The sequence below is a fragment of the Tauraco erythrolophus genome, chromosome 3 (genome assembly GCF_009769465.1).
Source record: "Tauraco erythrolophus isolate bTauEry1 chromosome 3, bTauEry1.pri, whole genome shotgun sequence".
In the NCBI taxonomy this organism is placed as follows: Eukaryota; Metazoa; Chordata; class Aves; order Musophagiformes; family Musophagidae; genus Tauraco; species Tauraco erythrolophus.
The window spans coordinates 64,059,598-64,072,617 of NC_141467.1; the positions used below are offsets into that span (position 1 = coordinate 64,059,598).

The following is a 13,020-nucleotide window of genomic DNA, read 5'->3' on the forward strand; positions in this document are numbered from 1 at the left end:
AGCAGTGTGTTGTAGTACAAATCCTAATTGAATTGTGCTGTTCTGCCTATGTACAGCAGCTCTGTTTTGTGGGCTCAGCTGAGGCAAGTCTAGTCTAAAAATCATTTTCCTGCAGTGCACTGTTGGGATCTGCCATTTTCCATCTAGTCAACTTGGGCAGTAAAAAAGCAAACAGCAGTTTGAAAACCATAGAGGGAACAGTGTCATCTTACTGACATGCATCATCCTAAACCTAATAAGACAGGTTCGTTGGCCTTACGTATAACCCATGTATACAGCATTTTTGCAGCCTACATGGAGGGTTCCAGCAGGGCTGGAGGTATAGAAAACGTGTGCGTGTCTCTGTGTGTGCATGTGTGTTCCCATTCGCATCTGTATGTTTGCAGTAGGGAATACTGAATGGGGAGAACCACTGTGAAAGTCTTATAGGAAACTTAAAGAAGTTTCTCCACTTGCGAAAAATTTTTGCTTTAGCTGATAAAGACATTAAATGGAATGCTTTCTTCAGTATCTACTATTTGTTAATGTTATTGATGTGAAAATGTTTCTGTGCTGATGGAATTTAGCAGTATGAAAAATTTCATTACATGAATGAAACGATTGTTTCCAGCACGGTGACAGCTCTTTTGTTTTGTTTAACAATAAATAAATTAATCCAGAAAATTGTACTGCTACTGCCTAAACCTATTCTATTCACAGTTGGTCATAGCTTTTTAAAAAATTTTGTCTCCTGCTCTGCATGCAGGTTATGAGAAGTACAATTCTATGAGAGCTGATCCAGCACTGTGCTTTCTGGAACGGGTTGGCATGCCTGATGCAAAAGCCATAGCTGCTGAACAGAGAGGGACAGACATGTTAGCAGATGGTGGTGATGGGTAAGGAGGACATGAAAAAATTAATAAACTTTATCAGCATTGTATATGTTGGCATGAGTTCATGTGTCATATTCTGCTTACATCTCGCCTGAGGATCTGAAGTGATCATATGATGTAAAAAGGACATAGAATTGTTTACACAGTTAAGCATGAAATATAAATGTGTAACTTGGTACACTATACTGATGACTTTTGTAGCTTTTCTGCTTTTGTCCTGAAAATCAGCCCTCTCTCAAAACATTTCTTGAAAATACTTCTTTTAAATATTTTATAGTGGTGAATTTGACAGAGAGGATGAAGATCCAGAATATAAGCCAACCAGAACTCCTTTCAAGGATGAAATTGATGTAAGAACTTCAACTTTCTGTAGTTACAAATATATATAATTATAACTGGTTCTCCATGTTTCTCTTAATGTGCTGTTCTTAAGTTTGAGAGCTACCAGATAAACACACCTTACAAAAACTGTTTGCTGCTGTGTTTGAAAGATGACATGTTTTTCTCCTGAAATGATAACATATGGTCAAAACTGAAAACTAAAATAACTTCTGTCTTCTCCCCAAGGAATTTGCAAACTCACCTCCAGAAGACAAAGAGGAGTCCATAGAAATACACCCAAGTAAGACTATAGCAAAGAAATTAAAAAGGCAAAATGGACCATTTAGTGAAAGGTGGACTGTTTATTTACCACAAGGGGATGGGTTGTGTTTTGGGAAAAAACCACAGTAAACTTTTTACTGCCAATTCTCTTCATGCTTCACATCTTTCAAAACAATTATTTACTGTCTTTGAATAACCCACATTGTGGCTTTCTGGGTTTCTAATTACACCGTAGAAATTGTGATGATAAAGACCGGATGTTTCATAATGCAACCGTTAATGTTTTTGCTGAGGTAGTCTTGGAAGTTATAGATACATTGTTTCCTTGGTATGTAGGAAAATTGCTAAGTTTAAATGAGAATAATAAAGTGGGAAATCATAAGCATAGGTGTTTCCTCAGAGGCAGAATGATCATCTTATTAATATATTTAAAGATGCATTGCATTAATTCAGATACTTACAGCAGTCATAATACGTTTGCATTCATAACATTGAATAAAAATGCTTGATGGTTATCTGTAAATGCTTCACAAGCATTTCTGAGTTCTCAGAGTTGGATGGTTTGGTTCTGTTTTTTATTTCCTATCAATGTAGTTATCCTGTCTCTAATTTGTTATGCACGGATATTAATGAGGCATATGTTTTTACCAGATAAAACAGGAATCCAGTTCTAGCCATAGAAACTTTAAACTGTTTAGTGGTGGTTTTGCAGCGCGCAAATAACTTCTCTATTCTCTAGACAAGCACAGTGAAAGCAATGCTGAGTTAGGCCAACTCTACTGGCCCAACACTTCAACCCTGACTACCCGTCTGCGTCGCCTCATTACTGCCTATCAGCGCAGCTATAAAAGGCAACAAATGAGGCAGGAGGCACTAATGAAGACTGACCGCAGGAGACGTCGGCCTCGGGAAGAAGTGAGGGCACTAGAAGCAGAAAGGGAAGCTATAATAACTGAAAAACGACAAAAGTGAGTTTCTCAGTGATATCTTTCTCTAAATCTCGTTTGAGCTTGTGTGTCACCAGTACTGCCCTTCTGTTTTGAAAGAATAAACTAAGGGGTTTTTGGGACATCCAAACTGTGTTTGGACTCTCGTTTATCCAGTGGCCTCACTTCTCTTGCTTCTTCTTTGACTAGATGGACAAGAAGAGAAGAAGCTGATTTTTATCGTGTGGTGTCTACTTTTGGAATTATTTTCGATCCTGTGAAACATCAGTTTGACTGGAATCAGTTCAGAGCATTTGCCAGGCTTGATAAAAAGTCCGACGAAAGCTTGGAAAAGTATTTTAATGGCTTTGTGAATATGTGTAGACGAGTGTGCCGAATGCCAGTCAAACCAGATGATGGTAAGTTTTAACTGACTGTCAGAATCGACTGTCACAAGAATCAACAGTGAGACTGTTGAGACTTGGTGCCCGGGTGTAATGATTTCTAAATGGGTGTACATTTAATCGATGTTAAACAACAACAAATTGTTGTCATTGCAGAACCGCCTGATCTTTCCACTATGATTGAGCCGATCACAGAAGAGCGTGCTTCTAGAACTTTATATCGGATAGAACTGTTGCGGAAAATCCGTGAACAGGTTCTCCATCACCCGCAGTTGGGGGAGAGGCTAAAACTTTGCCAACCAAGCTTGGACCTGCCAGAGTGGTGGGAGTGTGGTAAACATGACAAAGACTTACTGATTGGTGCTGCTAAACATGGAGTCAGTAGGACAGACTATCACATTCTGAATGATCCTGAACTCTCTTTTCTTGAGGCTCACAAAAACTTTGCTCAAAACAGGGGGACGGGCAATGCAAATACTGTCTCTTCTGTAAACCCTCTGGGCGCTGGCTGCAGTCAAACACCACCCGTTGTCCCATCCACACCAGTACAAGAAGAAAAGACTACAGAACAAACGGAGTCTAAAGTTGAAGGGTCTGAAAATCTGGCAGCCAAAGAAAAGTCTGATATCAAAGAGGAGACAGATATTGCAGATAAGGACACTAAACCAGACTGTGATGCTGAGGCTGAGCCTAGCTCTGTTAAATGTGAACTGAAAGACATAGAAATGAGTACAGATGTAGACCCAAAATCTATTTCTGAGAAAGGTTCAGAAGAAGACGAAGAGGAGAAACTGGATGATGATGATAAATCAGAAGAATCCTCCCAACCTGAAGGTAACGCGTTGGTCAGATTCAATTCTATGTGCATAGCATGAGCCCCACAGCTGTTGTAACTTGTGCCAGCTGGTACGTGGCACACACGGAGCTGTTACGGATCTCGGAATGGGCTACGTGTAGCAGTTCCTCTGCCTTTCTGTGGATCAGGTGGCTAGATAAGCTATGGTAAAAAGCATGCGGCATCAGTGGGGTATTCCCCCACAAGGGATGATTTCTAGGATAGCTTACTGAACCAGTAAACATGGTCTCTGTGCCACATGCAGAAGGCTAGGGCTCTGCTGTAGTAATTGCTGAACAAAAGCCGGAGTTAGAAATGTTGTATCAAGCCTGGTTGTCTTAACCTATCTACCATTGACGTGGGGTGGTTGGGAGCTTCTGTAGTTAATGCCTGGTCATGGTTGTTACTCAGCAGGAGCAGTTTCTCAGGGTAAGAATTTGATGAAGAAAGCAATGCCTCTATGAGTACCGCAAGGGATGAAACACGCGATGGATTCTACATGGAAGATGGGGATCCCTCTGTGGTTCAGCTGCTTCATGAGAGAACATTTGCCTTCTCTTTCTGGCCTAAGGTGAGTTAGGGGTAGAACGGCTTGTGTCTTTTTTCAATTCAGATAAAATACGGGAAACGTTGTGTTTGCAAGGTAACAGCGAGCTTTGTACAATTCTGAGCAAGGGACTTTTTTTATGAATGATTTGCGAAATAGCATTTTATTCTTCAATTCCATACAAATTAGCAGAGGAAGTGAAAGGAATTGCTTTTACTGTAAGTGGTGTCTTTTAGTAAAACAATGAACTACTGGTAGATGTGGATTCTTATAGGCCTCATAACTGTATGTCAGCAGAATCGCACCTTTTGCACCTCAATTGATGGAAGCAAATTTGCGATTTTGAATTATGGATTTTGTCTGCAGAGCAATCTGCAGTGTTGAGAGCAGAAATTTTATAAGATCACCTTTTTATTTTGGGGTGAGATTGTAGAGAAGAGTACTGGTGACCTACATGATCTAAGCCATTATGTAACGTTGACAGATGTAATTGTATTAAGGTGTCCTGCAAACATAAGCGGCAGTTTTAGATAGGATAAAGCTGTGTCTTATTTTGGTAACAATGCAGAAAATTATCTAATATAAAATGTTTTTAAAAATATGAAACCGTAACCTTGTAATAAATCCATACATAATTTAGTACTCTCCTTTGCAGTAACGGGAGAGAGAGAAATAAAGTAGTAATAGTCTTAAGCTTACTAATCACCGTAACAGGACCATCTGGTTTGGTATAGGGGGGCAGGGCAGGGGGACTTCGCTCTTAATAGGCTTATTCCTGGGGAAAGCAAAGCAGTCTGTTGCAGCTGCTGAGATTGGCTGGTGGCTTTTGCACTGTTTTGCTGTTCAGGAAGCTAACTGATGGTCATATTCCCTAACCAGCAGTATTTCTCATAGTTCTGAAGTTTCTACTACTTCAGGCAGGCTAGCATAGAATGTGCTTGAATACTGAAAAGGAAAAAAATCAAATGATACTCAATCTTCTTTGCTTTCAGCATGTATTTGGAAACATGGACTAAAATCTTATTGCAGTCATAGTGTAAAAGAAAAACGAAAAATCTTTCATCTGTATAGGTTCAGCATAAGTAGACTAATAAACATAATTAGAGATTTTTAGTGTACACGCTTCAGTGAAATTTGAAGTGATAATGGGCGTGGAATGAAAATTGACATTCATTAGATGTCCCTAGGTTGGTGCCCGTTTCATAATGTTGAACTTTATTAATAGTGACGCTAATGAGGATCCACTTCCTAGAACAGAATTGCAGATCCAACCTCTTGGATCTCGAGAACTGCAGCTTTAAGATACTGATTGCAGATGTTTTGGTTTTCCGTTCCCAGCTGTTGATTTTGCTAACTCCCGAAGTTTTGCAGTGTAAAACAATAGTGAGTTTCTGTTAAATTCGTCAATTAGTACGTTGTCGTACAGAAAACTGTCTGTCTTCCTCCTTCTCCGCAATATAAATGCAGCTTTTAAATTCCAGTGATGTTTTATTCCACAAAATTGTCTGTGTATTAGCTTCTTGTAAGGCAATCAGTTTATCCTGACCTGCAAGAATAGTTGTTTTTGAATGTATTTCTTAAGCTTTGGAAGCTGGACTGCGTTGTTCTACTCGTTTGAGTCTAAAAGATGACTTTTGCGCTGAAGGTTCATTCCGTACCTTATCCTTTATCAGGACCGAGTAATGATCAACCGATTAGACAACATCTGTGAAGCAGTGCTGAAAGGGAAGTGGCCAGTAAATAGGCGCCAGATGTTTGACTTCCAGGGGCTCGTACCTGGGTATACTCCAACAGCTGTGGACAGCCCTCTACAAAAAAGGAGCTTTGCAGAGCTCTCCATGGTTGGTCAAGCCAGCGTCAGTGGCAGTGAAGATATCACTGCTTCTCCTCAGTTATCAAAGGCAAGGCTGCGTCTTTCTCTTTCTTTCCTGAAACGTTTTATCTTGCATGCATTTCTTTTGCGTAATAGAAAAAAAAAATAGCATTTCTTTAAATAAATAGGGAAAATAAAAAAGTGTTTCTTTGAATAAAATGAAGGCTTTGTTTTCAGAGTTAACACTTTTATTTTAAATTCAGTATGGCAAACAGAGCTTTGCTAATGTTTGGAAATGCTCATTTTTCATTAGGAAGATGCACTCAATTTGTCGGTTCCACGTCAGAGGAGGAGGAGACGAAGAAAGATTGAAATTGAGGCTGAGAGAGCTGCCAAGAGGAGAAATCTTATGGAAATGGTTGCCCAGTTACGTGAGTCTCAGGTGGTCTCAGAAAACGGACAAGAAAAGGTTGTAGATTTATCAAAGGCCTCACGAGAGGCAACAAGTTCTACCTCAAATTTTTCATCTGTTACTTCAAAGTTTATCTTGCCTAATGTCTCCACACCCGTGTCTGATGCCTTTAAAACTCAAATGGAGCTGCTGCAAGCAGGTCTTTCACGCACACCCACAAGGCATCTACTAAATGGCTCTTTAATAGATGGAGAACCGCCCATGAAGAGGAGGAGAGGAAGGAGGAAAAATGTAGAAGGGCTTGATCTGTTATTTATGAGCAACAAACGGACATCATTGACTGTAGTAAGATAACAACCTTTTTGTCTAATATTTGTTCTTCTGTGTTTAGTATTTTCTGTTTAAAATGTTTTTATGCTCTCCCTAATAGTAGTGTACAGTTTTTACCCAACCAGCTTTTTCTTTGTGTTCAGTTTTTACTGTAGCAAATTGTGGCTGAGTTTTAAGTAGCTTATACTTTCAAAAAGACTTCCTCGTTTTACAAAACATAATGTGTTTATAGCAACGTACGTTTTGAGGCTGAAGTATGCCTTTCTTACTGTGTAGAAAGGGGAAAGTCTTGGGGGCCATGAACTGGAAATGCATGAAAACTGCTCTGTCTTTAGCTGTATGTTCTTTATGTTCAAGGATGCTAAACTTACAAAATTCCCTAATGTAAGGGTATTGCCTTACATAGTATGAATATTTAAACCCCATTAACTCTTGCGTATGCAAAATCTTGAGTGTTTAGCTTCAGCCCCTGAAATTACTTCTACCAGGCAACCGTTCCCTTGAAGTGAGATTTAATAGAGATGTTAATGTTTTCAGGAGGATGCAGAAGTGACCAAAGCTTTTGAAGAAGATATGGAAGCCCTACCAGCAAGGAATGTTCCATCTCCTGGTCAACTGGACCCAGACACTCGCATCCCTGTAATCAATCTAGAGGATGGGACCAGGCTGGTGGGAGAGGATGCTCCTAAAAACAAGGATTTAGTTGAATGGCTTAAGTTGCATCCTACTTACACTGTAGATATGCCAAGTTATGTACCAGTAAGTATGTGATTCTTGAAGTGTTGCTGTATTGTGTCAATACAGAAGTTAGTTTTACAGTTGTCAAAATTAATTTCCTCACGTTGGGGAACATTCATTGGATTTTGTAACTGTTGGTTTTCCATAGGTGTTTTCTCTTTAGCCACACTTACTGTTAATACCTAAACATCCAAGTGGCGCTGGGGTGTATGGGTTGCTTTTCCTTTTGTAATATTTGTATATAACAATGTGTTAAAACAGTGTTTGTGTCGAGTTCTGTAGAATTTCTTCATCTGATAAGAAAAAAAAATTTTCTGAGATAATTTCAGGGTAAAGTAATTGACCTCTTCTTAAAATTGTTGTGAGAAGAGGTTCCATGATTGATGATTTTTGTCAAGAAAACGCAAAACTAAAAAGCAACACATTTCTCTTCTTTCCAGAAGAGTGCAGATGTGCTGTTTTCCCCATTTCAGAAGCCGAAACAAAAACGACACAGATGTCGAAACCCTAATAAACTGGATATAAACACCTTGACAGGAGAAGAAAGGGTACCTGTTGTAAATAAACGAAATGGAAAGAAGGTAAAAACTAAGTTCAGTGGAGGTCTTTAATAATGTCTTTGCATGTGGAAAGCAAGTTTCCTACTCCAAGCAAGTTTTTCTAGAAAGTTTAATTTGGCACTGGGAGTTACTCCTACTGGAATGTGATTCCTTCTTTGCTCTTCTGATATGTTGGTATCAATCACTTGAGTAAATAACTGTTACATTTGAAACTATACAGCGCTTATTTTCCTTATATCAGACATGAATTTCATTACTAGCCCTGCCTTAGCTGCAGCATTTTACTATATTTTTAAAACATCATCTTCTTAGTTCTAGTGTTATTAGCTGGTTTCCGTGTAGTTTTCCACAGTCTGAACTGCAAGTCTTTACTGCCATCCTTCAGAGAGGAAAGCGTGCAGATAGAAAACGGCTGCATAAATAATTGTTTGGTTTTGTGGTTTTTGTTTTGTTTTTTTTTAAAGTATTAACCTTGTCTTTTGCATTAGATGGGTGGAGCTATGGCCCCTCCAATGAAGGACTTGCCAAGATGGCTGGAAGAGAATCCTGAATTTGCTGTTGCTCCAGATTGGACTGACATTGTTAAACAGTCTGTAAGTGAAACTCCCGTTCCATGCTTTGCTGTACATTAGAGCATGGAAAAGTTGAAGGCTGTGTAAATTGATTATTAAGTCTTTATCTCATAGCTGGTTTTGAGCTGAGGAAATTGTAGTGTCTGGGTGGGAGTTACCCAGCTTGGGGGGGATGGTGATAGGGGGCTGCTGCAGAATGAGGTTGAAGTACACTTGAAAAATCAGCTACAGTAAGGCAGCCTTCAGCATTTGTTTTGCATTATTTTTTCTTAAAAGCAACAATCCTTAATAAACACAGATATTCATACATTAGGAACTATTAAGAAAATACTTGTCATGTTCATAACAAATAGAATTCATCATCTTGGTAACCGGCAGCATCGAAGGATTAAGTTTTTTGCCTTTTATTTTACAATAGTTGTTTGAAAATAAAGGGTTCAATTTTGCAAATACTCATTTTAATAAAATATACTGAAGTTCAGTAGGAATTACAGAGGGATAAACTTGTAACTGCGATATATCAGGCGGGTTTTTTAAATGAAGCTAGAGAGTTTCAACATGTTTCATTGTAGTGATGTGTTTATATGTAAAAAAAAATCTGTGACTTTGCTTTCTTAGTTTTTTCTTACATATTCTACTACCATTCACTTTCGTAGCTAACTAGTCATGATTTCCTAGGGTTGAAAGACAAACCACTTTTAGAGTATGCTGAAATCCCTTCCATTTATTCCATCGTCATCAGTTAACTGCTGAAAGTTATACAAGCTAATCGAGAATAAAGCTTGTTTTTTCGCATCCTCTTTTCAGGGTTTTGTTCCAGAGTCCATGTTTGACCGTCTTCTCACTGGACCTGTTGTTAGGGAGGAAGGAGCAAGCAGAAGAGGAAGAAGGCCAAAAAGTGAAATTGCCAAAGCAGCTGCAGCAGCTGCTGCTGTAGCATCAACTTCGGGAATCAACCCACTACTAATGAACAGTCTGTTTGCTGGAATGGACCTCACAAGCCTCCAGAACCTACAGAACCTGCAGTCTCTCCAGCTCGCAGGCCTCATGGGCTTCCCGCCAGGGCTAGCGACAGCTGCTGCTGCTGGGGGGGACGCTAAAAATCCAGCTGCCATGTTGCCTCTGATGTTGCCAGGGATGGCAGGATTGCCCAATATGTTTGGACTAAGCGGATTGTTGAATAACCCGATAACGGCTACTACTGGAAATGCCACTACTGCTTCCGGTCAAGGAGAGACTGAGGATGGCGCTTCAAAAGCTGAAGAGAAGAAAAATGAGAATGAAGAGGAGAACAAAGACTCTGAGAAAAGCACAGACACTGTTTCTGCTACTGACTCTGCGAATGGATCTGTCAGTGCTGCTACTGCGGCGACTACCGCCACTGCCACCACTACCACCACCACCAACACTGGATTGCCCGCGAACCCTCTGGCCTTCAATCCTTTCCTGCTCTCTACCATGGCTCCTGGCCTCTTCTATCCATCTATGTTTCTACCTCCAGGACTGGGAGGATTGACTCTGCCCGGTTTCCCAGCACTAGCAGGACTTCAGAACGCAGTGGGCTCTAACGAAGAGAAGGCTACTGACAAAACTGAAGGAACTGCCTTTAAAGATGAAGAAAATCTCGAAGGCAGTGATGCAGAGGAGAGCCTTGATAAAACTGCAGATTCCTCCGTTTTAGAAGATGAAATAGCACAGGGTGAAGAATTAGACTCACTTGATGGGGGGGAAGAAATAGAAAACAATGAAAATGATGAATAACCAGTACCAGTTACAGTTAAAGTGTTTTAAACTTTTGACAAGTGGTAGTCCTACTGTTTACACTCACAGTTAATGTCCATACTTAGTTTTTATAAGCTGTTCTGTAACATAGTGTAGCAAAAAAAAAAAAAGTTCAAGTCATGTTATACAGATGTGTCAAAAGGTATCTTGGTCATTAAGTATTGTGCAGTGCATTATTTATTATCCCTAGGAGAGATGAAATTTGAGAGGTGATCATGTCTTTTTAAGGAAATTGACATAATGCTCTGCTTTTTTTTTTCTTTTGGTACCATTGGTATTATGAATTAAGCAGCAATTTGTAATCAAGTGGCACTAATAGAAGGAAGTGCTGCTTAAAGGAAGGATGAAGTTATATATTTAATTTTTTTATTTTTATTTTTTTTTGCTGTGAAGGTCAAGATGAAATTTACCATACATATCGTATTCGTGCTTCATTTTGACTGTATGGGAGTTCACCCGCTCACTCGCGCGCACACACCCACACACACACTCTCTCCCTGACAATCTTCATGATAGTGTGAATGTCTCTGTCTTGAGACGCAGCAATAATAAGGCAGCTGTTGAATGTGAAGAGTACCTTTTGGAAATTAACCCGCGGAGAAGGTTCTTACAGGATAAAGCTACAGTTTAATCGTCTCGTGATCTTGTAATGCACTGGTATAAACAAAAAAGAAAAAAAATCAGGTACCTTTTTTAAATTAAAGGACTTTGTTACTTTAGCCACAAAGCTAAACAGCATTACCTCAACTCTAAACTAGCCTTGAAGTTTACAGACATGACTTTGTAAATGTATTGTTTTTCTTTGTTGTGATGTCTTTTTATTTTTTTTTTCTTTGGAAACTGCTATCATGTAAGATAAGATGTAAATTGCTGCCAACTGTAGTAATGATGCTTTTAATAAAAGTGACCCATGATATGCAGAGATGTAATTATACAACGTAGTGTTTAGGGACATCACAACTGATGTTCACTTTCTGTATTTGTGTTGTGGCTTTTTTTATAGCATTTTTCTGCTATATTCTTTGTAGACTCGTGGCTGTAAACGCTGAACTGATTGTCTTCAAGGGACTAGGCAGGAAGAGAAGCCTCGAATTTACCTTCCTATTTTCCACTCTAAGTAACTCTACAGAAGCGCACGCTAAAAACCCGACTTTACTCCTTCAAAGGGGCATGAGAGACTGAGAATACTTTAAAATGTGTTCAGCATGTGATAATGTGGTACACTGGAGAACAAAAGGGCAAAAGAAAAATGAGGCTTTAATAGGCACAATATCTAGGTCATTTATCCTTGGTTAATGGGTAGAAAAACACAATGCTGTAGTGACAGCAAGGGATACAAAGGCTCTGTGGTATCCTGTAGACCAGAGCTTGTGATGCCAGAAACCACTGTGTCAAACAACCTACATGAAACTAAAACTGACCCACTTTTCATAAAACCCAGTGTCTCTTCTGGAGAGCTACTGATTTGTACCCTTTTGTGACCTTTTGATATTCCAGGTAATGTACCATTTGAGAACTTCTGTTTTCACAGTGTTGTCACTTCGACACACGCATACACAACCATCTCGAGAGTGAGGATAAAAGGTTAGATTTTCAGTGGAGTACATGAAAAATTAGCTGTTTGAGTAGCCAGCTGTGGGTGGACCCCTGTCTTAGGACTAATACCTGTGCTTTTGGAATGCTGGAGTGCTGCAAACCCTTGCCCTCATGTTCGCTGCGGATTTGCACAGGAGCTCAAATGGACAAGTGTTGCAAGGCCAAAACGCGGTTTCCGAGGGGGATGTATGAAAAGGGGTGAACCTGGCCTGAAAAGAATTTCATGAGTGATGAAAGTGGATGAGAAATGAAGGCTTAGGAAGTGAGTTTTGTGTGAATGAATCAGAGGCACGCAGTGTTGAAATGAATAGATGTCAGGATGTCTTCTACTGCCACTTAAATATATCACACAGAGTTAATGAAGGTCAGGAAGGACTCCCCCCACCACGTACATCACTGGAGGGTTGACGAGGTGTGTTGTTCCTGCCTCTTTCTAAAACATCACACGTAGAACATGACAAAAAGTGAGAGGCTGAAAGCCGAGGTACATTAACTTGATCAGGTGTGTTACATACTCTGTTGAACTCATTTGAGATGTTAGTTAAGTTGCTTAAATGCCTTGTGTCTTATTTTTCCTTCTGCCTATAGAATTCCCACTGTAAAAGTTGGTAGGTGTTTCCCGTTGTGTATATTCCACATACTGGTACCAAATAGCCTTTTTTTTTTTTTAATTCAGTTTTATAATTCCCAGCAAAGATTTACACAGACTAATGATATCCCTTGGGAGAGCCCTTTTTAATTGGCAAGACTAGAAATTATATTGTTAAATGCCACACTAACCCCCTTCCTCTGTCAAAACGAGGGGAAATTCTGGTAACCGCCTGTTTCTGCCTACAGGTTTTTGGCACGGAAACATCCAAATCATGGCATAGGGTGTCCAAGCGACATATAGGTGTCTCTTCACCCCTGTTGTAAGTGTTCCTCCGTAACAGTATTACTCATCTGCCTTTCCTAATCAAAGGAAACCTGAAACCGGCGTACTGGTGGACCAGAACAAACGCCGTGGTCATAGGGCAGCCTCCTTACTCTG

At 39.8% G+C, this 13,020-nt stretch overlaps 1 protein-coding gene across 1 annotated transcript in view; it reads left to right on the top strand.

The window, feature by feature from the left end:
• Positions 1-10,373, top strand: part of CHD7 (chromodomain helicase DNA binding protein 7) — a 94,118-nt gene extending 83,745 nt beyond the window's left edge. The window contains 14 exon segments of the mRNA XM_086609350.1: positions 746-875; positions 1,150-1,222; positions 1,440-1,494; positions 2,215-2,443; positions 2,612-2,820; positions 2,962-3,639; positions 4,052-4,072; positions 4,075-4,211; positions 5,861-6,088; positions 6,314-6,757; positions 7,280-7,501; positions 7,921-8,061; positions 8,529-8,633; positions 9,420-10,373. Coding sequence (XP_086465476.1) covers positions 746-875; positions 1,150-1,222; positions 1,440-1,494; positions 2,215-2,443; positions 2,612-2,820; positions 2,962-3,639; positions 4,052-4,072; positions 4,075-4,211; positions 5,861-6,088; positions 6,314-6,757; positions 7,280-7,501; positions 7,921-8,061; positions 8,529-8,633; positions 9,420-10,373 — 3,626 coding nt within the window.
• The last annotated feature ends 2,647 nt before the right edge of the window (positions 10,374-13,020 follow it).